The following is a 26,825-nucleotide window of genomic DNA, read 5'->3' as shown; positions in this document are numbered from 1 at the left end:
CACGAACTATATATCGCGAATCTTCGGCTCCTTCATGAACTGACACTCAATCTCAACTCCCCTACTGTTCTCCCAAGTAGCAGTGGGATTGAACGCTCACGTATCCACGACAGCACCCCGTCTACGCCGCCTAGGGGCTCGACTTTCTCCCACGACAATCTTTCTTAGTGCACATTCGGTTCCAATCGTTATTAACATCAAACGAACGAGCTGCATAGCTCGAGACCATATAACTTTTCAACTCAAGCGCCTTCCAACGACAGAGCATCTCAGACGCCCACAATGACCGACAACGATGGTGATGATCTGCGGAGCCATTCCTTCTGCACCGCCAAGCCAATCGAGCAAGAGTCTTTTACGGAGCAAGATTTGAGAACCCATCTGACATCACTCAATAGTACCAACTGGGCTTTGGAAGAAATCCTACAGGTTCGGCGTGGGGATGAGTATATTAGTGCCCCACAACAATCTTTGGAACCATGGGAAGAAAGACGTGACGGCACATACAAGAATGCCACATACGAGGTATACGAGATACCCGGGAGTGGTGATCAGAAGTGCATGCCCGAGCCCAAACACAAAAAGAACGGAGACGACCCTCAACAAGTCCTCAGCGTCAGTAGCGTCTGGGACACCCTCAAAGAGGTGAACATAAACGGGAAGGCGGTCGGAAGAATAACGTGAGTGTGTATTTGCTATTGCGGAATTTTGAACACTCTTGTTGACGGGATCAAGTATTCTTCAAGAGGTCCCCCCTCTCGTGCTCGGAGCAGTCCATATGACCATGCGGAAACACTTCGATATGGACGAGCTATTCCAGCACCTCATTTCCAGTGAAGGAAATAACGGAAAGACCAAAGTGCGTGATACCATCATTCAATTAACTCGTCGATCTAACAGAACATACCAATCTAGGCTTATATGGATCGAACTACCGAATCCAACCCGCTAAGGCACAGGTCATTCTTCTTCGTCTTCAAGTACTATACTGTTGTCAATGAGAACAAGTGCACCCCTGCGCCGTGGCAACGTTATGATAGACGTCCAGCCGACCGAAAATGGCCCGACCATGTCGACATCGCAGAGTGCAGCTCAATCTTGGCATTATCACTGGGCGGTGATCCAATCAAAAAGTACCGGGCACGGGTGAAGAAAAGAGATATCAAGGACCATGTTATTTTTGACACATCGGCACCATGGCAACTTCTCAGTATCCAATGCTTCCCTGATGACGAGCACACGATGAGGAGCGAGGGATCAAAACGGCCGTTATGCAATGGCCCACTTGCATTTCTGGATAGCTTGGCTCTTGAGTACCATGATGCCGTTACAAGATACAGCCAGATCAACGACGAGGTGACAAAGCTTATCACACCGCCAGTAAGAACTCTGTCGCTTGAGCAATATACCAGACTCACCACTAACCTAACATACTTGTTCATAGAGCCAATTCATGTTCAACTCTGAACTTCGGGACGGCCTTCTGTTTGAAGACGAAAACTTTTCGTATTCCCGTCGTTACTTTTGGGCATACAACACTCTCGGTGTGATCAATGTAGGGATCGACTCGATGGTGTCAGCCTACAAAGAGACGTTCACCCAAGAATTCTGGGAAGGGAAAAATGAGAAGCTTTGGGCGCACCCATACCCAAACACGAGTGATGGTCAAGATTATGCTAAATGCATGGGAGTTCTTAGACAGGAGTTGGATAGGGAAGTGAAAAACCTGGAGATGGTGCGGAAGAGGAACGAAAAAACACGAGACGAGATTTCGTCGCTGAGGGAACAGTTGTTTAGCGGGAGCAGCGTCAAGGAGTCCAGAAGGGCCATTGAGCAGGGAGACAACATCAAGATCCTTACCATGGTGTCGATGCTCTTTCTGCCTTTAACTTTTGTAACTGTGAGTAAGCTTCCATTTTTTCGTATTCTTCTGATTCCTCACTCTCCCCTCTTATCATACAATGTGCCGAGTGTCCGTCATTCCCAGCCTGCGTTGTATTCACTACCATATATATACCTACGCCCCCTTGCCCGCTTTTCTCTTTACCCAACCTGTACCTTGCACCCTATCTTTGACAGAAAAAAAGAAGGCCTGTTTTTTCACCCTGACTTGTGTTGCTATGCATTTCAAGAAAAAGGTTCGCTACTAACTCGATCTCAGTCCGTTTTTGGTATCACCACTCTCGAGATATCGGTCGATGACTGGCGCTTTCCTGTCACTCTCATAGCGGTTTGCATCCCTTTTTTCATGGTCATATTTGTCCTCCAGACCCGCTGGGGCATGAAAATGGCTAAGAATATGGGAAACCGGATTGATAGATATACCAGTGAATTGTTTAATAGGCCGCCCTCAACGAACCCATGGCAAACGACTGATGACCATGGTAGGATGAGGGAATGTTCGTCCACGGCCAACGGAAACGACGTTTTGGGTGGGGGAAGAGATGGTCGGAAACGGCCTGCGCTCAGAGACAGACGAACAAAGTCTGACTCCCCATCAAGATTCTCTACCAGGTCTGGAGCAACAAGGGGAGGATTTCGACATGGTCTTTTCCATCAGCATCAGATATGTGGAGGCGGTTCATGGATATGGACAATGATGGAACGGATAGGAGGACTTTTCGCCTCGATGATAAACTTAAATCGGTGGAGTTGGCTTCTGTGGCGGAGGAACAAAGAGAAGACAGACGATTCGGCTTCAGGTGAGGGAGCAAGTATCGAGCAGGTGTAATTGTCCACGCCGGAATGTAATGGTTCGTAGAGAAATGGAGGGCAGGCGAGTGTCGAGTAGGTATACACCGATCAGATTCCATTTTCTTTCTCTCGTCCTAGGTACAGCGCGGATCAAGTCCCATAACAGGCAGAAACGTAATACACCCAGCAAGGATTTGCACATTGCATTGTATCGCCATGGTTCGTTTCCTGCTGTCATTCCTTCCTATCTCCCACCCTTGATTCAGAAGTCTCCCACGAGACTACTACACGCCGCCCTTTTTGGAGCAATACGCGCTGTTTTCATGCCCATCCAGGTACACCACCCACTACAGCAAGATTTTCCTTCTGGACTACTGCCACCTCACTTCGTTCTCTTTCCTTCCCCTTCCCCTTCCCCTTTCTTTCCATCCTTTCACATCACATCACTCGGTCACACCCTCCACCTTGCCCTGAGCATTCGTCCCGTCCATGGGCGGGCCGTCGTTCCCGCCCGTCGCCGCCTTTTCTTTTGCGTACTCGTCGGGGGTCTGGCACTTTGCGCTCCACGCGTGAATCCGCGCAATTTCCTCCTTGAGCGCGGCGTTGACGAGCCGGTGCCGCTTGAGCGAGTTCTTGCCGACAAAGTCCGGAGAGACGATGAGAGAGGTGAAGGAGGCGCCGCAACCGCCTTTATTTTGTTGGAAAAGAGGGAGGTGGGGGCTTAATTTAGTATATGTACTTGATTCTTTGGGGGGGCGGGGGCGGGGGCCGAAGGGATGGTATGGGTTGATGGAGGGAAGTAAGCAGAAATGTGAGGGAGGGTGGTAACGGTGTGTGTGGTTGGGGGAGGGAGGGAATGGCAAAGATCTTATCAGATCATCAGATTGTTCATTGAGCTTCCGGACTCCGGACCACCATCCGTGACATGACGTCAGGGCAAGGGTGCGGGAAGGTAAGTAGGTAAGTAGTAGAGGTAGGTAGGTAGGTGCTCGATATGTATGTGTGTGTTTGTGTGCAGCATATCGAAGTCGGGAAACAGGAGGGAACCGGACGAACGGTTATGCAGTGTACCTAAACAACGGACTGGGAAAGAAAACAGAAAATGTAATGCCGTGAAATGCATGTACGTACCCGACATGTCCGTTACTTCCACGTGAGTGGCATTGAGCCGCGTCTTGAGGGCGGCGGAGAGGAAGTCCTCGGTTATTGCTGGTTCTTGGTTGTCGGCCATTTTTGTGTATTGTAGTATGGTGGTATTCCTGATGTCTGATGTACGAGGAAGTGGTATTTGGAGATCCGTGTTGTTTCGGAATGGCGTTGCCAAAGATTGAGTGGATGGGGAGAAAGACAAAATCGATGAATAATTGACAGGGACCAGCAACCTGAAGTGAGAGTGAGAAAAAGATGCCCCGCGAATCGAAGGTCTTGGCATGTTTGGAGCTTTTACTGCAGTACACTAAGGGTTAGGGTTGACAGCGGAGAGATGGGGAGCTTTGCAAGGTTCGAACTCGGGAGGGAGCTTCACCTTCCCCCACCTGGAGCTCTTCATTCGATTCCGGGTTCAGTTGTAAACAAACACTTCACTTGGATGAATGACGAGGACAAAAAGGTTTGAGTGAAAATCAGATGCATGTTGGTTGGATTTGAACACGAAAAGTGATATATACCTGATTTTCTTCTATTCTCTAGTGAATCCCGCTGACAAAACTACAGCTTGATAATTTCCTGAGCATCAACAACACTTGCCCGGGGCACACTCATGAGTGCAGTCTTCAAGATCCCTATCCGGATCACTTCCAGAATATCTACCAAGCCTCTCGCACTTCCATACAAACCATCAATTCTTCTCCCGGGATATTTTAGAAGAAGCTATTGTCAAAACAAAAACAATAACCCCACCATCACAATGACCTCAACCCTCGAAAGCCCCCAGTTCACCAAGCGGGTAGTTGCCGCCATGCGGGCGCTGTAAGTGCTTTTGACTTCAAGTTCCATTGACCTACCTGATCTTCATGCCTGATACTGACCGCAACCAGCTATCCCGAGCAACTCGCCGACAAGGCCTGGGACAATGTTGGCCTCCTCCAAGAGAACATTGCCGTTGCCGGCCAAGACGTCCCGCAAACCGTCCTCTTGACTAACGACCTCACCGTGGCCGTCGCCGAGGAAGCCATCCGCAAGCGCGCCTCCGTCATCGTCTCATACCACCCCTTCATCTTCCGCGGCCTCAAGTCCGTCACCCTCGCCGACCCTCAGCAGCGCATCCTCCTGCAGCTCGCTCAGGCCAACATCGCCGTCTACTCGCCTCACACGGCCGTCGATGCCGCGCCCGGCGGCATGAACGACTGGCTAGCCGACATGCTCGACGGCCACGGCGTCGAGACCAAGCGAAGCATCTGCCAGCCCATCTCGAGCTCCATCACCGCCTCCTTGCCCCCGGCCTTCTTCAACTCCGGCTACGGCCGCCTCGTCGAGCTCGGCCACCCCGTCTACCTCGGCAACATTATCAAGGCCTACGCCGAGGGCCTCGGCGGGCTAAACCACATCATGATTGCCGCACCCAAGGACAAGAAGGTCACAACCATCAGGAGCGTGGGCATCTGTGCGGGAAGCGGGGCCGACGTGCTCAAGAACTGCGACGCCGATATGATTGTTACCGGCGAGATGACGCATCACTATGCGTTGGCGCTAACCATGAAGGGGAAAGTGGTCATGACCGTGTTTCACAGCAACAGCGAGAGGAAGTTTTTGAAGAAGAGGCTGCAGCCACAGTTGCAGGCTCAGTTGGAGAAGGAGGGCGTTAAGCACCCTGAGGTCTTGGTCAGCGAGGAGGATGCGGATCCGTTTGAGATTTGGGATGTTAGGAAGATGCCCGCTTGGGCTTTTGGAAAGGACTCGGAGTAGACAGACGTCACCTAGAACAGGTGGTGAAAATTGAATGGCCCGACGGAATTTGACTGTTGCGGTCACTGTCACTGGACAATGGGGATATGGTACAGTGATGACGCCTGGTCTAGCTGTGGATTGGGAGGCACTGTACGAAAGTGAAGAGTGCTGGATCTGTGTATCACCTGGACCTCCCGTTGTTGAGCACTTCATTTCCCCTGGCATAGCTGCCGGGTTTGGGTTCCCACAGGAGGAGACCAAAAGCAGATCTCGTCGTTCCTACCTTCCTGCACATATGATCTAGATGGTGGTACTGTACTCATCCACATAATCTCTTGATCGGGCAAGCACCCGACACCTTGGCAGATACTCCCGGGGCATGGGCTCCGGTCTTCTTTCCGTTCTCGCTGCAGTGCGGTGAACTACGGTCGAATATTAAAGGCAGAAAAGAGCGAGGGCCGGCTAGGCTAGTTAGTTGTATCCAGCAGTCCATCTGTTAGTGACCCTCGTGCTTGAGTACGGTAAGTAAAATCAAACGCTCTACTAGCCCTCTTCACAAATCTTTGGGAAGTGTACTTCCGGTTATTGCACTATCCAGCTTCTTTCGAGTTCCTTCAATTTGTTGGTCCGTCGAGTCAAGTAAGGTGCAGTGTAGGTACCTACTTACAGGCTGCCCACTCAACCACCGGCCATTTTCACGGCAACAACCTGCTGACTCCTTTCGCTTTGCCGTTAGCTCTCTCCTCACTCTCCCAATTTTTGAAACCGTGTCTTCCTAAAATGGGCTTGACATCATAGAGTTCGGTTACTTACTCCTCCAGCCTAGTACTGCAATTTCTTCCCTTCCAATCCCGCTATCGCCGATATCCGAGGTCTTTCTTCAGTCATCAATCAGACTCACGGACACGAGAGAGAGAGAGAGCTGAAACCAAAACACGCCGGCGTCAAGACTCCCAAACTCTCAACGGGCCGAACAATGCCAATAATATCACTCTCGATCATCACACTGACTTTACCAACTTCGGGATATTCAAATGAAGATGCAGAGATGTGGAACTAGTATGACGCATCATTCTCCGCGGGTTGTCTCCTCTCTGCGCTGCCTATGAACGCTGAACGGGTGCTTGCTTCCAACACTTTGTCAGCTGAGATTCATAAACACTTGAGAGTTCAAGACACTTTTCTCTTGGCCCCGCCACTATCCACACATGCCCATCCGTCCATATTTGTCGGTCGCTGAACTGATCTGATGTTTTTTTTTTTTTTTTTTTTTTTTTTTTCTTTTTTCTCCAGATCTTGCCTCTGCTCTAGTAGGTAGGTACCAGCCTGGGGGAAGGGGGAAATTGAAAAAAAAAAAAAAAAAAAATTGCCTGTTGAGCATACGACTTACAGCGAGAGGGTGAAAAGCGTGAAAAGAGAAGTAGATTAAGGTAGGTAGGACAGAGATAAAATTGCACTCCAAGACAAATGTGTGTCGCACGCACTTGGTTCCTGAATCCTGGCTGTTTTCTTTTTTTTTATTTTCCCCCTTCTTGATACACGTTGCTGGTATGTATATATCTGTCTGACTGACTGACTGGGTTGACATCGATCTGTATGTCTAACGTCCAATTTGTGTAACGCTAGATAGATGGCTGTCCGTCACCCCTATGCTAACCAGGGAAAGTGAAGACGACCATGTCAGACCGGGCTGACTGGCTGACTACGAAGGTACTTGATATGCGGAGGGAAAGCCCACCTACTACCTATCGATGTAGCTCGTAGAAGTCAGCCAAACGGTAGTATCGCTGCTGCGGCTGATGATCTTGCGTAATTTTTCCGCTTTTTGTGTTTTGACGCCCACGCTTCACAACATGAGATCTGGGAGTGCCTCAAAGCCCACGGAGAATCTCATACATAATAATCAATTGTGTTTTAGATCTTGAACGGCTGATGATGATGGATCGCTAGAGTCGGGTACCTACCTCTACCTACCTGTAGGCATTTCAGGTTTTTCTTAGTTGGTGACTTTATCCAAAACATAGCACTACCGAGGTCTGCAGACAGTTGAAACAACAAGACAGCTGTGCAGAATACATAGTATTGGTAACAATAGAGCAAGCATAAACGTTTTCTTCATACTATATCTCGTGGTTTTTGTCACATGGCCAACGTTGCAGACAAGCTCGTTCGGTGTGTCTGATTTGCCTCTGCCTCTCCTCGGCGACAATCACAGTTACACCTACTTTGCCTTGTCATGTATCGGAATGTGCTACACGATATTGCCTGATACAGACCGTGTTGTTGTCAGTGCAGCAGTTTAGTCCACCGGCGCCGACAGTGGGTGAGATAAACTGCTTCACTCCAGATCCCGGGGAATGGTGAGAACGTCAGCAAGGTAAAAGATGTCGAAACCTCAACTACCCCTGGGCCTGCTTTCATGGAGATCCCAGAACCCCATGGTTACCTTGACTCTCATTAATCTTATGCTTCAGTGGACGCATTGCTTTTGCTCAAATAGCAAGATCTCTCATCCCTATCATCATCTTCTTCTGTTTGGCTAGAAACGTGTTTTTTCTTTGGCACTTAACTTCATTTGGCCTTGCCCTTCTCTCGTTCTTTTGGCCTTTCCTCCGGGAGTTCACTGGCTCGTTTTCAGACGTGCTGTCAGTAAAATTGATAGACGTATCTATCCCACGCAATCTTCCTTTTCCTAGGCCCCAGAATTACTACCAAACTTTCGCCAATAAATCCCGATGAGGCTCGCCCATATCATTTATCCGGCTCTAGCCAGTCTGGCAAGCATTACATTGGCTCAAGATGTCTTGTTCCCGTATATGCATGGCCTGAAATACTCGGAGTACAATGAGACCGTCAAACTGGGACTATCAGGTGAGTGAGGCAAGCTAGCATCAGACGGGCCTTTCAACACTCAGAAGAAAAGACATTGACAAAAAAAAAATAGCCCACGTCTGCAAAGATGAAGCAGAATGGTACAACATGACCACGGAAGATTTTGCCAAGTACAAAGCCATCATCGTCCCCGACTGCCTCTGCAACACCAGTCTCAACACCATCAAGTTCCTAGATGACACAAAAAAGGAATGGTCTCCGGCCGTGACGGGAAACATGATCCTTATCGGCACCGACCCTTCCTTTCACGCCAAATGGTTCGGACTTCCCGGTGCATACGCCATGATGAAGGACGCCATTAGCCACGTCACCCTCGGCAACAAGGATGGCACAGGCATGTACTTCTCGCTCTCGTGCTATTATCAGAGTAACTCCAGCCAGATGACTGTCCAGTCTCTGTCCGAGATTGGAAATTTCCAGGTCCGGGGCAACCTCAGTCACCCGTGTCTGAACGACGCCCATCTTGTGGCCACGTCCAACGTCATGAACTCGCTGAACGACGGCATAGCAAGCGACTGGAACTGCAGTGTCCATGAGGTGTTCTCGGACTATCCTCGGGACGGGTCCGGTGGCTTCAACGCGCTGGCTGTGGCCGTGAACGCTTCCGGTCCGGGGCAGCAGGAGTTTGCTGACGGCACCGTGGGCATTCCGTACATAATTGCGCGTGGAGCAACTCCCGTTGGGTGCGGAAACAATGTCACGGACACCAAGTTCCACGAGCAGTGCGACGAGGGCAAAGCAAATGGCACTCCCGAGAGTCTTTGCTCGGCATCGTGTAAGTGCATCTATGGCATGATCAGCCCCGGAGTATGTCGTCCCAAAGACAACAACACTGCGTCGACGACTACCAGCCACGCACCAAGTTCGACAATCTCGTCAAACTCGAGGTATGTAGTGTCAGAACAGCGAAAGAATCAGCGGAAGAATCCTAACAAGTCAGCAGTACAATCGCTCTGAGCACTTCACTGCCTGCAAACTCAACCTTCTCTAGGCCCGTTGTCACAGTCACGGCATCGCTCCCTTCAAGCAGCGTGACGGCAAATCTTACCTTTATCGATACCTCGACCACTCCTAGTTCCACCGGGCCGGAAACAGATCCCATCACCGTGACTGTGTTTCCCTCCAGTCCCAGCTCACCATCGAGTGTTCCACCAACAGTTACCGTTACTCCTTTGCCTGCGCCCTCCTCAGTTACGTCTCCTAGCAGCAGCTCGAGTATATCTTACGGCAACGGTACCTCGCCGCTTGAACCTCCCCGTCCTCCTCCAACGGTGACTGTATTCCCGTCAGAGGATCCATCAGGATCACCACCCAGAACGGTCACCGTCGAGCCATCATCTCCGTCCAACTCTGGTGGTTCACTATCACCATCGCCATCCGGTTCAGGTCCAGTCACCGTCACAGTTCTTCCGCCCGCCCAGTCCGCTAACGGGACTTCACCACAGAGTTTGGGTTCGCCGTCATCACAGCCCGTATCAGGACCCGTCACCGTCACAGCTTTCCCTCCATCTCTCAGCGGCTCTCCCCCTCCGTCTTCGATACCCTCGCAGGCAGGCAATTCTTCTTCGGCCCCATTGGCTCAGTCAAGCGGCGATTCGGCGCTCAGCGGATCAAGTGGGCCCGTCACCGTCACTGCTTCCGGCTCTGGTCGACCCAATAATAGTGATGCGCCCTCCTCACCGGAGACAGCTACGGCTGATCTTGGTACGGGATCCGCGAGCAGTTCTCCTGTGGGATCAGCATCTGGATCTGGCACTACCTCCAGGGGGCCTCCAAGCTCTCCTTCCTCTTCTGGTCCACAGTCGGGAGCATCGCCGGTCACGGTGACGGCGCAGCCGACCGATCAGCCGATTGTGTCTTCCCAGTCACCAGGAGGAGGTTCGTTGTCGGGCATCCCAGGCTCTTCGGGGTCTGGGTCGTTGTCGGATTCGCCTGGCGTGTCTAGTAGTCAACTCAGCGCCTCTCGAGGACAGGTGACGGTGACAGCTCAACCATCCGCTCAAAGTAGTGTGCAGCCGTCGTCCGGTGTTAGTGGTGGTGCTGGTGGTGGTAACGGTGGCGGTAATCCGGGATCATCGTCTTCTCAACCTGAAGGATCATCTCCATCCAGTTTAGGTTCGGGCTCGAATACGGCTCCTCAATCGACAGTGACGGTTATTCCCAGCGCCAGTGGAGAGCCTGATACAGAGGGACCTGACACGAGTGGTAATCCGGGAGCAGTGCCGCCGTCCAGTAGCCAAATGACTGCGACAAACTCTGGACGATATTTGTCCAGCACCAGCGCGGATACTCAAACAGCCTCAGGAGACCCATTCTCTGCAAGCCCATCATCTGGAGCTGGAGCCGGAGCTGGAGCAGGAGCAGGATCTGGGTCAGCATCCCAACCTTCGTCTTCTCGCCCGCCATTCAGTAACCAAACCGCCACCTTCACCTACTCGGGAAGAACTGTGTCATCCTTGCCCGGTAGTCAGACAACAGGGCATCCTGGCTCATCCTCAGGAGCAGGTTCACTGAGCACTGCCACTGCTACGCCGGTCCCTGCTTCAGGATCGGGTACTGCGACTATAGGCGCAAGCAGCATCTCAGCTGGCGGTGGGAGTAGCAACGGCAATGGTAGCGGAAGTGGTAATTCTGGTTCAGCAAGTGGGTCTGCACAAGCTCCCGGGGCGACAGGCACGGGCAATCCTTCCAATGGCGGTTCAGGAGCGGGTGGCTCACTCACGTTGAGTCCCTCAGGGCCCATTAGTAGTGAACAGCCTGTCAGTAATACTGCGTCTAGTGCACCCTCGATGAGTCTGTCATCGTTGAGCTCGGGGTCATCCGTATCTGGATCAGGATCTTCTGGGGATTCATTGACAGCTACATCTGTATCTGGTTCTGCATCAGCTACTACTCTGCCCGGCCTTCCCTCTGGGTGGACTTTGACACGAGATCCAGCCAACACTCACCCAGGCTCTGCTGTATCCACAGGGCAAGCCGGTGGCGGAACAGGGAATGGCAGTGGTTCAGTATCCGGGACAACACTAGCAGTCTTTCCGTCTTCTGCTGCAGTGAACGGGACGAACACAAGAGGTAGTTCTTCGTCCGTGTCGACTGGTGCTGGATCGGGTGGTGTTGGGACCGGCTCCCCGATATCCTCAGGATCTGATGTTACTAGTCCGTTCCCGACCGCAACTCCGGTAGGTTGTGATAGGTGGATTGGTGTCGAGATCATATACATGATTGAGGAGATCGAGGTCTGTCCTGAGGGGGCAACGGGTAAGTTCACATGATCCCAAAGAGGTCTTTCTAAGTGATTGATACTGACAACCAGTGGTATCAGTCACGATAACAACCACTTCAACAACTGCCACCATGTCCCGGTCCATTTGCAAGACCTCAGCAACAAACTTCCCATGCTACCCATGCATCATGGGAACACCTGCCTCGTCTGATGATCCCTTCACTGTCACTAGGGTAAGTTGCAGCATCACCGACCGATACAGAACAAGAACGTGCGAGTGTAAACTGACTGACCTTGTCCCATATAGACGTCGTGCACAACGGCCACTGAGCCTACCGTAACCGTCACGTTCCAGCCATGCAGCACCTGTACGACATCAATGTACACTGGAACAGTTCCCGGTCACACACCGGGAGGCCCTTGCCATGCATGCAGTTCATACGGCGAACCAGACGCCACCTCAACGGTAACAGTGATGGACCCGGGTGTTGGCCGTCCTTCTTCCGAGGTCTGGTTATCGGCGCTGAACCCAACCACCATTGCGACTCGACCAACAGGACCGGCAGCAAGTGTTGGTAGCGAGTCGGAATGTACGACGTCAACTCTTGTTGGAGTTGGGGGCGGGTACCCAGGGCCGGCGGTATCGGTATCGGAAACACCACCGGTTATTGTCCCGATTCATACCGATCCTCCCACACCCGGTAACGGTGGTAATGAGTATGCCCCAGCAGGATATACTTACGGTCCTCACCCTCCTCTTGACGATCCTACTCCTTCTGGCTCTCCACCGGGAGTGCCAGGAGCGCCGGGGTCAGGAGAGGGAGGAGTGTTGACTGGTGACTCACATAGGCCCGCCATGACTCCGGCGTCGACACCGGAGCCCGATCCGGTGGTAGTAACTAATACAGCTGTCCCGTTTCGCCCGACAACGGCGGCCGGAGCAGGCTATGGTCCTGTTTTAGCTGGAGCTCCTGGCTTGATCATGAAGGCCAGGCATGCTACTGCTGGGGTGGTCCTTGGATTATTTGGATACATCGTAATGGTTCTGCTCAGTTGAGACTTGTGCAAAAACCGGCGGAAGAGCTATTGAGGTCGATCTGCCCCGCTTGAGTCACGACTGGCACACTCACCCCCACACCGAAATACAACGGTTCAATGGATGTGAGGGTTTTCCCAATATTTGGTCCGCGGATATATCAATAATGTTGTAATGAGCCGGAGATGAGGGAGTTTCCTGTTTCCGTTATTAAGAAGTGAGGCGAAGCGAGGGACCATGCAGACACAGCAAGCGTGTTAGTCATGGATGGATGGATAGTAGAATTGTGGGGATACATTAACGGCTGTATGGAAAACATGACGAGAAAGGAAAAATGTATGTGGGTAAAAGTTAACGTCTGGCTGTGATGTTATCATGTAATGATGCTGCTTGTTAGTAGTGTAGTGTAGGACCGTAATGCCTACCTACCATCTTTTCGTGAGTCTTTTTGCTTGCTCCCTGTGGTCGGCGGGTAGTTCCGTGTATACTAGTTCTAGTTCTACCCGTACTACGCCCCCACTTTTTTGGACCTCGTAGAACTCGCACCCCCTAAAGTAGGTGCTCACGGGTAATACGGCCACACCAGTAAAACGGCCACATATGTGTAAAATCGAGGGTATATTAAATTAATACGGCTGAATCCCATGGGTTCTATGCCCAGGTTTGAATACTTTAAATAGCCGAAGCTTCTTCTTACGGCGCCACTTTCTAACTAGCTTTGCTACTTCAAAACCGTTCTTTTTAGCCTTATTTTAAGCTTATTGGTTCGCTTTATTAACCTTCTTATAGGCAGTACGAATATCATCATCGGCCCGCTTAAGTACTATAGCCCGGCCGTCAGATACTTTCAGTATCCCCCCAGCTTATATAGATCGATTTTTATATACTCTACGGTATTGGTATATTACTTTAATATACCGGGTTTTACCCAAATCACACTTAACTTACACTAATTCAGCTATAGCCACCTCCCCTCCCTTTACAAAACTCAACACTATCCTTTTGAAGGATAGGGATAATTTATCCTTATTTTCAATAATATTATATAGTTAGGTAGCTACTTTATTTATTTAACGAAGGTTATTAGGCATCTTGAATAGTATTGAGGGTATAGCTAATTCGGGTAGTAGGATTAGTATACGGCGGGCAATGCGGTCTTGCAACGGACCTAGTACTATATGGGGTTGAAATAGCTATATACTAATTTTTTTAAATATTAACCGTATTATTATGAATTTAAATACCTTCTTTCTTATACTCTCAATAATAAATAAGAACTCTAGTTTAATAATATCTATACAACTATTACGTACAAGTATATCAAATACTTAGGTATAATAGTATTTAAATAGTTAAAAGACTACTATATTGAATAGCTATAATAAATAGGTAAGGTAGGGAGGTAAGCTAAAGATAACAATATTATTATCGTTATAGTACTATAGAAACTCCCTATTATAATTATAATATTAGAAATTAGTATAATAAACAGGAGAGTAAAGTACTAAATTATTTTACCGAATATAGTATAACCCGTAGCTATTAAGTATTAATAACCTCTTCTTTGCCTTTTAGCGCTTTCTTGAATGTTCATCCTAATACTTTAACTATTCAAAAAACAGCTAGTCATTTAAATACCTAGTAGATACAGTAGCAATCTGTATTCGTAGGTCCAATTCTTTAACCCGATACTAATTGGCTATATGAAGTTGACCGGTAAGGATAATAAAGCCCAGGCAGTACTCTCTATTAGCAGCAATAGCTTCAATACACATTACTAATTTACAATTCTCGGGGATAGCAAAGTAGTAGGTTCGCTTCCGCTTTATAATAACAAGCTAGTCTTTACCTATACCAATACAGAAACTAGTCTTATTTATATTCTATATATCCGACGGTATAAAGCCTTCTAATAAAATAATTTAATAGAGCTTCTCGAAGTATACTATTACTTATTATACTATTTATTAATCGTTACCTATATAAATAATATTAATATAACGGACTTACCTTATTTATATCCTTATTATCTTTCTGGGTACTATCTATTTTCTTTTGCCTAACTTTAGAATATTCGTAGCGCTTAATAAACCGTATTGCCCAATTAATACTAATGCGGGGTATTTCTTCGTTGTTAGAGTCGGCCGATTTAGGAGCCTTACTTCGAAGTAGTAGATCTGCAATATCCTTAATATACAACGGTCGTACAGCGAGGTTAATTCTATCGAAACGGTCGATATAGTTATATAGAACCTTCTTATTAACTAGAGTAAGCTTTTACTTGTATAGTACGGGCGTACCCTTCTTAGTTGGGATCCCTTTAATGTAATTGTAGAGTTGCTTGCGGGGGACTTCAAATGTCTTGCACAAATGGGTGACGGGGACGTCGGGATTATCGTAATAAAAAGCGACCGCTCGTTGCAAACGTGCCTCCATATTGACAGCGATTATCCCTAATGCGATACGACGTTGTGGTAGTATAAAGAGAGAGGATTATAGGAAACTCAAAATCGTTATAATATATTGAGGTTCAAGATGTACGTGGCCGTTTTACTGGTGTGGCCGTATTACCCGTGAGCACCCACTTTAGGGGGTGCGAGTTCTACGAGGTCCAAAAAAGTGGGGGCGTAGTACGGGTAGTAGCCAAGAAGGGGAAGGGAACGTTCGGGCCGTTAATGTTCTCGGCGTCGGCAAGGTGTCGGACTTTGTCCCGCGTTAACGGTGCTACCACCCATCCAACGCTATCATTAGCGAGCTGCAGCTCTTGCTTGAAATTGCGACCTCAATTGCTGTTGTACCGTAGCTGAGCGTAGTTAGCCGGTTCATTCATTTTTGCTTTCCTCATGTTCACGCCATCAGCGAGTCCATCCGACACCGAAGAGTGGGGTGTTCGGCCCACGCATTGATGTCTGTAAGCCGCGCACTGTCGAGGATCGAGATAACAAGCGAACCTCTAATGTTGGACACGGACAAGATGAAGAGGGGTAACTATATTGATAGCTTCGACAACTGAAAACGATTTGATAGTCTCGGGCTGACATTGGGTCATGATCGGAGGATCGCCGATGCCGTGAAACTTGGGCAAAGGAGGGGAACAGGAAGGCGAAATAACCATTCGTGGTGAGGATGCATGGGATGATGGAAGGTGTGGCATGTTCAGATAACCGCATACTTCCCGTCAGTGTGTACGATGCAGTGTTGGAAAAGAAAGAGGGGCAAGAGGGGCAAAAGGATGCAAGCGAGGGGGAGAGGGGACGGGATGCAGCTCGAACTGAACCGGGAGTAGGAGGGGAGTCGCGTAGGTACATGTGCACCCACCTCGCTTACCTTACTTGCCTCAAGTAACGATAAAAAGGGCAACAGCTCCCCTACACAAAGTCTGCCTCTTCTCTTCCATTCTTTCCCATCTTCTTCCCATCGTCAGAATCAACGAACAACCTCTGTCTTCGTTCCAAGGACTACCAGCAATAAATACCAACACGCAAGTATCACCAAGCTTGTTCGGGCTTCATCTGTCTCCTCTCCCCCATGGTGTTGATATACTAACACCCTCAAGCAAGCAGACAGACTCTCAACACCAGGGTACAGACCACCCACCTCCTCCACCAAGATGGCCACAAACCATCGTTCCAGGAGGAGCTGAAGCCATGAACTCCCCATCGGCTGGTTGATTATACCATGATTCGATCACGTTCAAACATACTTTCAGAGGTAACTATCTGAATGCATGAGCCGGTGCCAACTTCTGTCCTGGGTATTAGGTCGCTTCTAGCACCTGTACCCAGGGGAGAAGTACAGGCTGAGAATATACGGCGACGAACTTGATCTGGATAATACCAGCGAAAGGATCATGCTTCAACTTTCCTCCCCCGCTCCCCCCTTCTCCCGTACAGTCATTCTAACATTCCCAGATAACTCTGATCCATCATCACCATGTCTCCCTCTGTTCTCGAGCCGCAGAGCGTCCCCACTCTTGTCAACGTCGGTCTCAAGGCCGTAGGCAGGAACGATGCTCCCGTCGAGCGTGATGCCAGGGGCTTGTCCAAGCCTCTTCTGGAGCTCATGCCCACCCTCGGCACTGACGCCTTCACCTTTTCCCCCATTCGCGAATCTACCGTTTCGCGCGCCATGACCCGCCGCTACTTCGCTGACCTGGACGCCCACGCCGAGACCGACATTGTCATTGTCGGTGCCGGCTCTTGCGGTCTCTCGGCCGCCTACGTCTTGTCCACCCTGCGGCCCGACCTGCGCATCACTATCGTCGAAGCAGGCGTCGCCCCGGGAGGTGGCGCTTGGTTGGGCGGACAGCTCTTCAGTGCCATGGTGATGCGCAAGCCTGCCGACGTCTTCCTGGACGAGGTTGGCGTGCCGTATGAAGATGAGGGTGACTACGTGGTGGTCAAGCATGCCGCTCTGTTCACTTCGACTGTGCTGAGCAAGGTCTTGCAGAGGCCCAACGTCAAGCTGTTCAATGCCACGACCGTCGAGGACTTGATCACCAGGAAGCACCACGCCGAGTCTTCGTCGTCATCGGATGATGGCGAGGCCGAGGACGAGGCCAAGGTGAGGATTGCCGGTGTGGTGACCAACTGGACCCTCGTGTCAATGCATCACGATGATCAGAGCTGCATGGACCCCAACACCATCAACGCCCCAGTTATCATCAGCACCACGGGCCACGATGGTCCTTTTGGTGCCTTCTCCGTCAAGCGTTTGGTCAGCATGAAGCAGATGGAGCGCCTGAACGGCATGCGCGGGCTCGATATGCAATCCGCCGAGGATGCTATTGTCAACAACACTCGCGAGATCGTCCCGGGTCTGATCGTTGGCGGTATGGAGTTGTCGGAGATTGACGGTGCCAACCGCATGGGTATGTTGAACTATCCCCTACTTCAGTTGATCTGAGTTGCATATGCTAACCCTGGCCAACCACAGGACCTACCTTCGGAGCCATGGCTCTCAGCGGTGTCAAGGCTGCCCACGAGGCCATTCGCGTCTTCGACCTCCGCAAGGCTCAGAACGACAAGTGCTAAGCCTGTTCAAGACGTTGGAAGTAGTAACTAAAATGGGGGAGGATTTATGCATGCAATTTGTTGAATCTTTTGAGTTTAAACTTTGTTCGTGTCCATTTGGATCCAATGAATTCTTGAACGTACAGTCCCTTCTGTTGGTCTCTTTATGCTTAAGATAGCCGTTTAAAGTCCAAAATCGTCTTGACGCACCTCTTAAGTCATCTTGTCATCTTTTATGTCCGAAAATCCCGTGAAGCAGGAACAAATAAACCTTTGCTTTTGCAAGTCGCGCAGAAGTGACCTCTGGGGCGGTGGAGAGGATATGGCATTGAAAATGTAACAATGTCCTGCCGGACCCCAAATCATCAACGGTCATCCTTCTGCTCAGCTTGACGGCTGCGATGTCGCGTCGTGGACAAGAGAGCTTCAACAGTGCATGACAAGGTCAAGCAACACAAGTACAGGCCTGGGAAAAGCGACAAGATATCGAGGGAATGCAAGAAGACATAACATAGTAGTAGTAAGGTTGATAAACTGGTACGTAAGTCCCATCGTTTGGTATCTCTCCCTTTTTGAGTCGCCTGCAGCGGAAAAAAGAAAGGAACAGAAAGAAGACATTGCCGACCGACCAATAAACTCCTGCTCCACGACTCCGATCCCAGTCCTCCTTTCCAGTAGTAGCAAAAAGTCCGATTCCCATGAATCAAGGCGGGTGAGCCAAGGTCCAGCCCCAAGGTATACAACCCGATATCCATCAACTTTCGCCTAGCAGCAGCAGCAGCAGCAACAGAGAAAGAAAAGAAGCATTAACAGCGTGAACGAAGCCAAGCCAACCTGAGCCCTCCCACTCGTGCTAACAACTCATTTCCTTCCGGTCCTTCTGGTCTTACCAGCACCTCAACGACTTCAACAACTTGGTTGCCCTGCCCCTCTTTCTCCTCCATCCACCATTCCCATCCTTCTCATCCATACCCCTCTCCTTCCCATCCTTGCTCGGCAACGGACTCAACGGCTTCGTCCTTCCCCGACTGCTCCCCAACAACTCCTCGGCCGCCTCCTGATCCACGCCCGTGATGCCCAACTCGGCCAACCTCCTCTGCTCCACCACCCTCCTCACAATCAGCGCAAACGTCTCCTCAATGTTGACCTCCAGCCTTGCGCTCGTCTCCATGAAGCCGCACCCCCTCGCCCTCGCCCACTCCAAGCCCGTAGCCGCGGGGATTACCCGATTCTCCGACAAATCGCACTTATTGCCCGCCACAATCTTCACCGGAGGGACAGCCTTGGCCCCCGACCCTGCTCCACCACCCATGTTGGACCCAGTCGCATACCGATTCGACATGCTCCCTGAAATCTGCGCCGGCGATAACCCGGCCCGGCGAGCCCGCGCTGCGTTATCCGCCCGCGTCTCGGCCTCCATGTCGATCAGATCGTTGAAATACTGCAGCGCGTCGAGGCTGTCGCGGCTCGTGATGTCGTACACCATCAAGAAGGCGTCGGCTCCCAGGTTGGATGAGGCCCACATGCCGCGGTACTCTTCCTGGCCGGCCGTGTCGGTCAGAGACAAGTGGTAGGTGACGCCGTCGATGCGGCGCGTGATGCTGTAGCTGTCTTCGATGGTTGGGTCGTAGTCTTCTGTCCATTGCGAACGCACGAGACGGAGCGTGATGGAGGATTTACCGCAGCCGCCGTCGCCGCAGATGGTGATGGAGATGGGGACGGGGGGCTGTTGGGATTGTCGGGTGCCTCCTTGTGTGGGGGAGGAAATGGAGGCGCCGCCGGTTTTGGCGGAGCCGGTTGAGGCCGAGTGCCCGTGACTACGGGGATTTTGGGATGGCATTGTCCTTCCTCTCGAATCTTGAATGTGGTTTGGTTTGAATTTCGGTTGAGAACGCAATTGCCCTTTTTTGGTGATATTTGGTTGTCGTAACTAGCTGGGGAGGAAAAGCCTTTCCCGTTAGGTGATATTTCAACGGAACTGGAAAAAAGGGGGTGCTGTGCCGGCTTCGATATTATGGCGATTGGATAGGAAATGGACAGGTTGGCTTGTCCTTAGATAAGGTTCCGAAAGGAGGGTCAGAAATAGAAGGAATTTGGGGGAGCAATTTGAAAGATATTTGATGACAGACGAGGACAGCTTCGTATAAGAGAGGGGTCGGTCGGTTGGGTCGAGGTGGGTTGCAAGATGAACAAAGTTTGGGTCGAGCCTAAAAAGGAGGGGTGGGCGCACAAAGGCGATGATCGGACCTTGTTCCTGGTGAGAGGTGGTGATGTGAAGCAAGGTGGGATCCCTCCTTTTCTTTTCCTTCTTTCTTTTTTTCTTTTGGACCTCTAGGGCGAGCGGCGTCGTCACAAAAGAAAGTTTGGTTCGACGTCACGTTTGACGGAAAACCAGGAAGCGAGAGAGTGTGGGGCGAAGTTAGGCCGAGAGCTAAGCAGACCGCAAAAGGAACTTGTGAAGAAAAAAAAAAAAAAAAAAAAAAAAAAAAAAAGAAGGTTGCTTTTAGTCCGATATGGTGGTTGTAGCAACTGCAGTGCGGTGCGGTGCCGTCGAGAAGCAAACAATGAGCGAACGAACGAACGAACGAACGAACGAGCGTGCGTGCGTCTTAGTCCAGTATTTCTTGTCGAGTTGATGCGTGCGCTGGCTTCGTTGCAAGGGAGAAGTGGTTTGCTTGGCCAAAATGGGTTGTGATGATGTTTTTGCTGCTTTGTTTTTCTTCACAGAAGAACACCAAACCAAAAAAAAAAAAGAGGGGCGTTGAAAATGGTAAAAAGTGAGAGATCAGCTCGCAAGACGCAAAACAGGACGGGAGATGATGAATGGACTCGTATCATTATCAATGGGCAGAGGAAGAGTCCGGGCAGATGCGCCGTATTCTGCAACCAATTCGTACTTCCTTCCGGGGTTCACTGAATTTGAATTTGGACCGATACCCACATTTCATCTTGCCCACAGGAATTGGATGCTGCCCACTGTATGTAGTGTTCCTGCCCATCTTGAACAGGGGGTGACCGGACTGCATGGGCAAGCGATGGGGCCTCCCGGGGAAGAGCGCTCGTGCGTTGAATGTGACGGTCACCAGGGGGAAGTTGTAACCTTATTACATACAGTAGTTTGGGACCTTTGTTACATACTATACCTTGTCAACCCCCCCGGCGTTCTCCGGAAAGATGACGGCGCTGACGATGATGCTTGATCTGAAGCTAGCTATGATGCACACTGCTACGCTGTAGTGTAATAGCCGGCGGACTGGAAACAGAGAGCCCAGACAGGCACAGCAGCAAGAAGGCATGGATGTAATTTTCCATCGGCACGATCGTGTTTCTCGTCATCGGATCCGGACCTTTCCGCCGTTGAAAGTAGCAAGGGAGAAAGGACATTTCGCGAGGGATACCTTCACACGCCCCGATCATCGACAGCGGCCCATGGATGGGACGGGAGCACATGGCAAGTGTAGAACCCAACAAAACTCCGTCTGGTGGTATATCAGCACTGCACTCATGCGCAAACGTCTTTGTGTTGCTTGCTGGGACAAAAGACAATGTCTTGTTCTCCGTTCAGATGGACGACAGGGGTGCAAAAAATGCCCCTTTTTGCTTTTCCAGAAATCAGAAAGGATGTGATCGGCGCATATGATTGGCTGGGATGCTAGGCGCGGTTTGTTAGCAACGGGCCCAACGTCCCCAAATGCACGACCGGCTGCGCTTCCGGCAGGGCAACTAACCTAACCATGACCTACATAAACAAGCAGAACCTTAATGGCGCACAGCGATTGCATGCAGCAAGCAGCAGCAGGCGGTAGGTGCCCAGCCCAGGAGCCGGCCTTGCAGTGAGCCACTGCAGCTGAATGGGAAAGCTGTCAGGGCACCTAGAGGTACCTAATCACGTCAACAGACGATTAAGTCGTTTGATTGTAGAAACAAACTAAAAGAATACCCCGTCTTCCAGTCTCCATGGAGTCTTTACTAGTAGGGTAGCCGCACAGGTAAAACCAAATTGGGATTGCCTTCATTTTGCAAAGAGACAAGTCACATGTCAGAATTGGGGAAAAGATGGGCGAACGGAGCCCGAATGGGGAGGAGAAGCGGAGATTGGCTCAAATGACATCCAATCGGGCAATGCGCGCCTGCCCCCAGCTTCGTTAGGTGTTGCGGTGGTCCACTGTTCGACGCTCGGAGAAACCTCAGCTCGCTACCGGGCTCTACAGTAGGTACAGTAGGTAGCTCAACCAAGGTCCCCACGTGCGAAAAAAAGGGTCAACACCCGCCCCGCCGAGCGGTCACCGGGCGGCCGCATTGCCCTCCGCCATTTGTTGCCTTTCGTTGTCTCTATGTATGCCGGTCGCCGTGACTGGACGCCTGAACAACCGGAGGTCATGCCGCCTTGTGGAAAAGCAAAGTCAGTACTACATACCTCTACGCAAGAGGTAAGGAATGAATGATTTGTCTTTCCCCCCTTCCGTTCGCCAACACGACAAAGTGCAGAACCACTCCAGTAACTTTTCTTCTTCACAACGCTATGCTATCGCCGGAACCATCTACCTATGCCACACCCGCTCAAACGACATTTCAGAGGTGCATCGCGTTCAGGTCACCACCATATGGATGAATAGTTTCATCATTCCTCGCCTCGCTGAGGAGATTTCCGTGAAACACCAAAAATAAAAAACAGTTAGTCCACGATGAGGTCATATTGCGAAAACAATCGGGTGCAGAGCCGATTGGATCCCCACTTGACCAAGACATGCTCCGGCGGGGGAGTCGGCGGCTCGGCGAGGACGTCCAATGCCCCAATGCGGCCATGTGCGCGGGATTTACGGGCCCCGCCTTCCGGGCTGCCCTGCTGCTAAGAAACGGCTGTCGGGGCGTGGAAGAAGAAGTGGATTGCCGATCTGGCCGGTGGACCGTGAGACGCTGGCTTGACTGACCTTCTTACGTGAGGCCCAGGCGTAAACCGCGGTTCGGTTCACCGTTCCCTTGTTTACGGCGTATGTGACGGCACGCATGGGGGGCCGTGAAAAACTCTGACTCTTCGGTCTTGCTCTGTTTCTCTGCCATGGATTCTCTCTTCTCTCTTCCGCTGTACTCGGGAACGTAATTCTGTCCTATTTTGAAGAATAACAAGGGAAGCAAACACACGAGAACAATGAACGGGTTTCACAGCACGGACAAGCCTCTGAACAGGGCAAGCGAGGTTGATCATGTAAGTCCCAAGCTCATAGACACGGTTAACCCTAACCCGCCTCCTCTCCTTCAACGCATCCCCCTAACCAACCAACCACACTCTCCCTATCACCATAACACTCAATCAAAAGAAGATCGAATATCATCATGAAACCAAGCACAACGGACGGACTCTGACTGACTTCATGAAAAGCTCATCGATGCGGTCAAGTCCCTAATCATCCCCTACATCCGGGACGCAGACAACGCCGCCTCTTTCCGAGCCACCGGCCAACTACCCCCAGATAACCGCAATGTCCTTGTCAAATCCCTCCGACCGGACCAACTCGTCAAGGAACTGGCGCTCTCCCTCCCTTCAGGCGAGGGCCAGGGCTCGCAGGGTCTTTTAGAAACCATCCAGTCCATCCTCTCTTACTCCGTCAACACGTGGGACCAAGGCTTCATGGACAAGCTGTACGCCTCCACCAACGCCGTCGGTGTCGTCACTGAGCTGCTCCTCTCCGTTCTCAACACCAACCTGCACGTCTACCAGGTATCTCCCGCCCTCAGCGTGATCGAGAAGTACACAGCCAAGCAGTTCGCCGCGCTGTTCGGCTTCACCGGCCCCCGCGCCGGAGGCGTCACCTGCCAGGGCGGCAGCGCTTCTAATCTGACCTCCATCGTCATTGCCCGCAACACGCTTTTCCCACTCTCCAAGCTCCACGGTAACGGGCACGAGCAGTGCGGCGCCCCGGGCCCGCTGATTCTTCTCACCAGTGCTCACGGGCACTACTCGATTGAGAAAGCCGCCATGACGTGCGGTTTCGGGTCCTCGGCGGTCTGGACCGTCCCCGTCGATGAGCAAGGGCGCATGCAACCCGCCGCTTTGCGCGAGATGGTCCTCAAAGCCAAGAGCGAGGGAAAACACCCCTTTTACGTCAACGCGACGGCTGGCACGACGGTCTTGGGCTCGTACGACCCGTTTGACGAGATCGCGGACGTGTGCGACGAGTTTGGCATGTGGTTGCACATTGATGGGAGCTGGGGTGGCCCAGCCGTCTTTAGCAAGAAACACAAGCACAAGATGCAAGGGTCGCATAGGGCGAGGTCACTGACGGTGAATCCGCACAAGATGCTCAATGCCCCCGTGACGTGTTCGTTCCTTTTGACCAATGATGTCAAGGTTTTCCATAGGGCGAATACGTTGCCGGCTGGCTATCTGTTCCATGGGCCGGCGGCGGCGGAGGAGGAGGAGGATGCCGACGGGGAAGAGAATGCGCCGCAAAGCCAGACCACCCCTTCGGAGGAAGGAGTGACTACCACAAACGGATGTGGAAACGGGAACACCCAAGACGAGGTCTGGGATCTAGCCGACCTGACGCTCCAGTGCGGTCGCAGAGGCGACGCGCTCAAGCTGGCTTTGTCGTGGATCTACTACGGCGCAGCCGGGTTCGAGCGCCAGATTGACGGCGCCTTCGACATGGCCGCCTACTTGGCCAATCTGATTGCCGAGCGCAACGACTTTGTGCTGGTGTCGTCGAACCCGCCGCCTTGTTTGCAGGTGTGCTTTTACTATGCCCCCGGCGGCAAGTTGGCGGACGAGCCTCAAGAGAACACCAGAAGGACGAGAATCATGGTGGAGAAGTTGATTGCGAGAGGGTTCATGGTGGATTATGCCCCGGGCGATAAGGGAAGCCTCTTTAGGGTGGTGGTCAATTGCCAGACGTTGAGGGGAACGGTGGAGGGGCTCGTTAAGGGTTTGGAAGCTATTGGAAAGGAGATTGTGCCGCAATGATGTTGGCGAGGTTTGGATGGTCGCGTTCGTCTGGATACCTCCGCGATCAGGTTGAATTGCGTATGGTTGGATAAATGGACAGAGATACCTAAAGTGGGTGTATATAAAGTGACGGAATACTTAGAATTAGATAATCGTTCGTGGAAATGCGCACCTGTAATACTCAATAGTTGACTTAATTCTGTTTCTATCAAGTTGATTACCGAAGCACTGCAGTAAGGCAGGATCATTTGTGCTTCTTTTAACTTTATGAGGGAAGTATGTGAAAGGTAATCGCTCTTTCTGATGTATTCAACCATTTTTTTCGAGTTAGTTGGGTTTCAGAGGAATCCTGTTGTCTCGACTTCTATTCTTGCTGTGCTGTGCTTTGCTTCGTTGTCATTGCAACTGCGTCTTTCGTCTCGATCAGCCACTGTTTCTTCCATCTGTGTGCATGGTTGTTGAAAGTAATATCTCTAGGTGTATGAACCTCTTCCCAAGTATGTCCTAGACTCCCAAGACGCCGCTCGTTATATCCGTAAACCTTCTGTACTGTGCTTCTGCTTGCATTCCTCTTTAAGAAACGTGACATGCGTGGCCTTTCTTCCCTTCATCGTATCCGTTTATGCCTCTACGCCAAACACCTCGGTTTACCAGTATTCCTTACCGTAACTCCTCGACCAAAACAGCTCATTTACCCATGCAACCCAATTAATCCACGCAGCTCCTCCTCTTCCTCTTAACGTTCACTCCGCCTTCTTTCCATCCACCCAATCCCTCCAGGCCTTGTACTCCTCATACCCCAATTTCTCCTTCTTCCCCTGATATCTAACCACCCTCAGCTCCACCTCCCTCCACCTCGACTTGCTCCCTTCCCATCCGGCCTTGCGCATCAGGCTCACCACCGTTTCCTCCTTGGTCCACCCTTGCTCCGGCGCCACATCCGGCAAGTACGTCGCCCCGTACCTGCGTCCGCGGTACACAAAGCTGATGCGCAACCCGTGCTTGCCCAGCTCCCAGTCCATGGCGTCGGCCGCGGGCTCAAAGTCAGTCAACAGCGTCACAGCCACTTGCAGCGAAGGCAACTCGGCCCGGCTGATGGGGTGAAAGCGCGTGTCTTGGAGAGCAGAGGTCAGGGCATACGAGGGTAAGCCGGAGGAAAGAGGCTGAGCTTCGAAAGTGCCGATGCAGCCACGGAGGGAAACGTCGTCATCATCCGAGTCTCGGACGACATTCCAGGTTACGAAAAGGGGAGATTCGTAAACGGGTGTAGGCGGGGCCGGAGAGGCGGAGGAGGCGATAGAGGTTGCGGGCGTGGAGATGCCGGACTGGAGAGTCGTGTTGCTGCTGCTCGTGCTGGCGCTGGTGCTGCTGCTGCTTGTGGCGAGGGAGGTCGATGATGAGGTGGTCGACGATGGCAAAGTTGCCGCGGCTAGTCTACGGAGCGCGGGGATCTGAGGAGGTTTGCTGGAGATATCGGCCTCTTGGTCGTCATCGTCGCTGTCGCCGTTATTCTCGTCAACGGTGTTGATGTATTCGACCCATGACTTTTCGATTTCAGACAGGCTCATGGGCTTGCGACGCTCATGATAGGCGACAAGTGCTTCGAAGCAGCAGAGACAGTGCTCGACGGTGGCCATGGTTGGAGCTGGGAAAAGGGTGCGTTTGTTGGCGAGAACTTGGTTGTACAGCGTCTTGACGGTGTCGGAGGTGCTATGGTTCTGGGAAGTAGGAATGATGACGGTTGAGCAAGCGGCTGCTGATTACCTCTAGTTGTACGTCCCTGGTCCTAAACACTGGCGATAGTCACAATTAAAAGGAGGGGTAAAGATTCCTGTCATGCTCTTCGAACGAAGGCGCGACAACAGAGGAAAAGAGGAAAGAGATCGAACTGCAACGTGCGGGGGTGGGGGATGATAAGCTGCAAGTGGAATGTGTGCTGTGCGTGGTCATCATCAGCACGAGCGGCAGTCAGGCGGATGGAGCCGTGGCTGAATCATGGACCCGGATTCCAGCCAAGGATGACGGCCAGTCGGGAAATGGCGTGGTTCCCGTTCTTGAGTCCCTCAATGTGTACAAGCAAAGCAGCACAAACAAGAAACAGATGGATGCCTGGATGGAGGAAAGGCGTCGAAAGCGAGG

General features: G+C 51.3%; 8 protein-coding genes across 11 annotated transcripts; 5 read left to right on the top strand and 3 right to left on the bottom strand.

Annotated features, from left to right (window-relative positions):
* Positions 1 to 282: 282 nt before the first annotated feature.
* Positions 283 to 2,600, top strand: NCU06106 (hypothetical protein; the record flags this gene model as incomplete). The annotated part of the gene is made up of 6 exons (XM_954875.3): positions 283 to 680; positions 736 to 859; positions 916 to 1,380; positions 1,445 to 1,900; positions 2,162 to 2,447; positions 2,503 to 2,600. The coding sequence occupies 6 exons, from the start codon at positions 283 to 285 to the stop codon at positions 2,598 to 2,600; spliced, it is 1,827 nt and encodes a 608-aa protein (XP_959968.3).
* Positions 2,601 to 2,785: 185 nt separating this feature from the next.
* Positions 2,786 to 4,053, bottom strand: NCU06107 (hypothetical protein). The gene is made up of 2 exons (XM_954876.2): positions 3,826 to 4,053; positions 2,786 to 3,382 (listed from the first exon to the last, which is right to left on the bottom strand). Exons 1-2 carry the CDS (start codon positions 3,923 to 3,925, stop codon positions 3,138 to 3,140), a joined length of 345 nt encoding a protein of 114 aa, XP_959969.1. The 5' UTR covers positions 3,926 to 4,053; the 3' UTR covers positions 2,786 to 3,137.
* Positions 4,054 to 4,229: 176 nt separating this feature from the next.
* NCU06108 (UPF0135 protein) lies at positions 4,230 to 6,659 on the top strand. Its single transcript, XM_954877.3, has 4 exons — positions 4,230 to 4,350; positions 4,408 to 4,662; positions 4,731 to 6,101; positions 6,317 to 6,659. Exons 2-3 carry the CDS (start codon positions 4,454 to 4,456, stop codon positions 5,596 to 5,598), a joined length of 1,077 nt encoding a protein of 358 aa, XP_959970.2. The 5' UTR covers positions 4,230 to 4,350; positions 4,408 to 4,453; the 3' UTR covers positions 5,599 to 6,101; positions 6,317 to 6,659.
* Positions 6,660 to 8,315: 1,656 nt separating this feature from the next.
* On the top strand, positions 8,316 to 12,752 carry NCU06109 (hypothetical protein; the record flags this gene model as incomplete). Its single annotated transcript, XM_954878.3, has 6 exons — positions 8,316 to 8,451; positions 8,525 to 9,359; positions 9,464 to 11,730; positions 11,795 to 11,928; positions 12,003 to 12,063; positions 12,169 to 12,752. The coding sequence occupies 6 exons, from the start codon at positions 8,316 to 8,318 to the stop codon at positions 12,750 to 12,752; spliced, it is 4,017 nt and encodes a 1,338-aa protein (XP_959971.2).
* Positions 12,753 to 15,613: 2,861 nt separating this feature from the next.
* NCU06110 (thiazole biosynthetic enzyme) lies at positions 15,614 to 18,291 on the top strand. Of its 4 annotated transcripts, none has more exons than XM_011396938.1 (4): positions 15,614 to 16,212; positions 16,295 to 16,313; positions 16,643 to 17,601; positions 17,667 to 18,291. In XM_011396938.1, exons 3-4 carry the CDS (start codon positions 16,665 to 16,667, stop codon positions 17,762 to 17,764), a joined length of 1,035 nt encoding a protein of 344 aa, XP_011395240.1. In that variant the 5' UTR covers positions 15,614 to 16,212; positions 16,295 to 16,313; positions 16,643 to 16,664; the 3' UTR covers positions 17,765 to 18,291. The 4 variants fall into 4 exon arrangements, with proteins under 4 accessions (XP_011395240.1, XP_011395239.1, XP_011395241.1 ...); XM_011396937.1 differs by having other exon boundaries at positions 15,851 to 16,033; positions 16,087 to 16,212; positions 16,288 to 17,601; positions 17,667 to 18,037; XM_011396940.1 differs by having other exon boundaries at positions 16,050 to 16,212; positions 16,288 to 16,313; positions 17,667 to 18,037.
* NCU06111 (GTPase Ras2p) lies at positions 17,966 to 20,229 on the bottom strand. The gene has a single exon (XM_954880.2). The coding sequence runs from the start codon at positions 19,581 to 19,583 to the stop codon at positions 18,630 to 18,632; it is 954 nt and encodes a 317-aa protein (XP_959973.1). The 5' UTR covers positions 19,584 to 20,229; the 3' UTR covers positions 17,966 to 18,629.
* Positions 20,230 to 22,244: 2,015 nt separating this feature from the next.
* NCU06112 (glutamate decarboxylase) lies at positions 22,245 to 24,910 on the top strand. Its single transcript, XM_954881.2, has 2 exons — positions 22,245 to 22,949; positions 23,124 to 24,910. Exons 1-2 carry the CDS (start codon positions 22,893 to 22,895, stop codon positions 24,702 to 24,704), a joined length of 1,638 nt encoding a protein of 545 aa, XP_959974.1. The 5' UTR covers positions 22,245 to 22,892; the 3' UTR covers positions 24,705 to 24,910.
* NCU06113 (ammecr1 family protein) lies at positions 24,861 to 26,785 on the bottom strand. The gene has a single exon (XM_954882.2). The coding sequence runs from the start codon at positions 26,321 to 26,323 to the stop codon at positions 25,430 to 25,432; it is 894 nt and encodes a 297-aa protein (XP_959975.1). The 5' UTR covers positions 26,324 to 26,785; the 3' UTR covers positions 24,861 to 25,429.
* Positions 26,786 to 26,825: the final 40 nt, after the last annotated feature.

This window comes from Neurospora crassa, linkage group VII (assembly GCF_000182925.2).
Source record: "Neurospora crassa OR74A linkage group VII, whole genome shotgun sequence".
Taxonomy (NCBI): Eukaryota; Fungi; Ascomycota; class Sordariomycetes; order Sordariales; family Sordariaceae; genus Neurospora; species Neurospora crassa.
Note: the sequence above shows the minus strand (reverse complement) of the source record. Positions and strands in the feature narration are given on the sequence as shown.

What these genes read in the sequence shown, in the direction of transcription:
- NCU06107 (XM_954876.2), bottom strand. Translation starts at nt 3,925, where the DNA reads ATGGCCGACAACCAAGAACCAGCAATAACCGAGGACTTCCTCTCCGCC. An exon ending in GGAAGTAACGGACATGTCGG is followed by an intron (nt 3,383 to 3,825) that starts GTACGTACATGC and finishes AACAAAATAAAG; the next exon opens with GCGGTTGCGGCGCCTCCTTC.
- NCU06108 (XM_954877.3), top strand. Translation starts at nt 4,454, where the DNA reads ATGAGTGCAGTCTTCAAGATCCCTATCCGGATCACTTCCAGAATATCT. An exon ending in GTTGCCGCCATGCGGGCGCT is followed by an intron (nt 4,663 to 4,730) that starts GTAAGTGCTTTT and finishes GACCGCAACCAG; the next exon opens with CTATCCCGAGCAACTCGCCG.
- NCU06110 (XM_011396938.1), top strand. Translation starts at nt 16,665, where the DNA reads ATGTCTCCCTCTGTTCTCGAGCCGCAGAGCGTCCCCACTCTTGTCAAC. An exon ending in TGACGGTGCCAACCGCATGG is followed by an intron (nt 17,602 to 17,666) that starts GTATGTTGAACT and finishes GGCCAACCACAG; the next exon opens with GACCTACCTTCGGAGCCATG.
- NCU06111 (XM_954880.2), bottom strand. Translation starts at nt 19,583, where the DNA reads ATGCCATCCCAAAATCCCCGTAGTCACGGGCACTCGGCCTCAACCGGC.
- NCU06112 (XM_954881.2), top strand. Translation starts at nt 22,893, where the DNA reads ATGAACGGGTTTCACAGCACGGACAAGCCTCTGAACAGGGCAAGCGAG. An exon ending in GGGCAAGCGAGGTTGATCAT is followed by an intron (nt 22,950 to 23,123) that starts GTAAGTCCCAAG and finishes CTTCATGAAAAG; the next exon opens with CTCATCGATGCGGTCAAGTC.
- NCU06113 (XM_954882.2), bottom strand. Translation starts at nt 26,323, where the DNA reads ATGGCCACCGTCGAGCACTGTCTCTGCTGCTTCGAAGCACTTGTCGCC.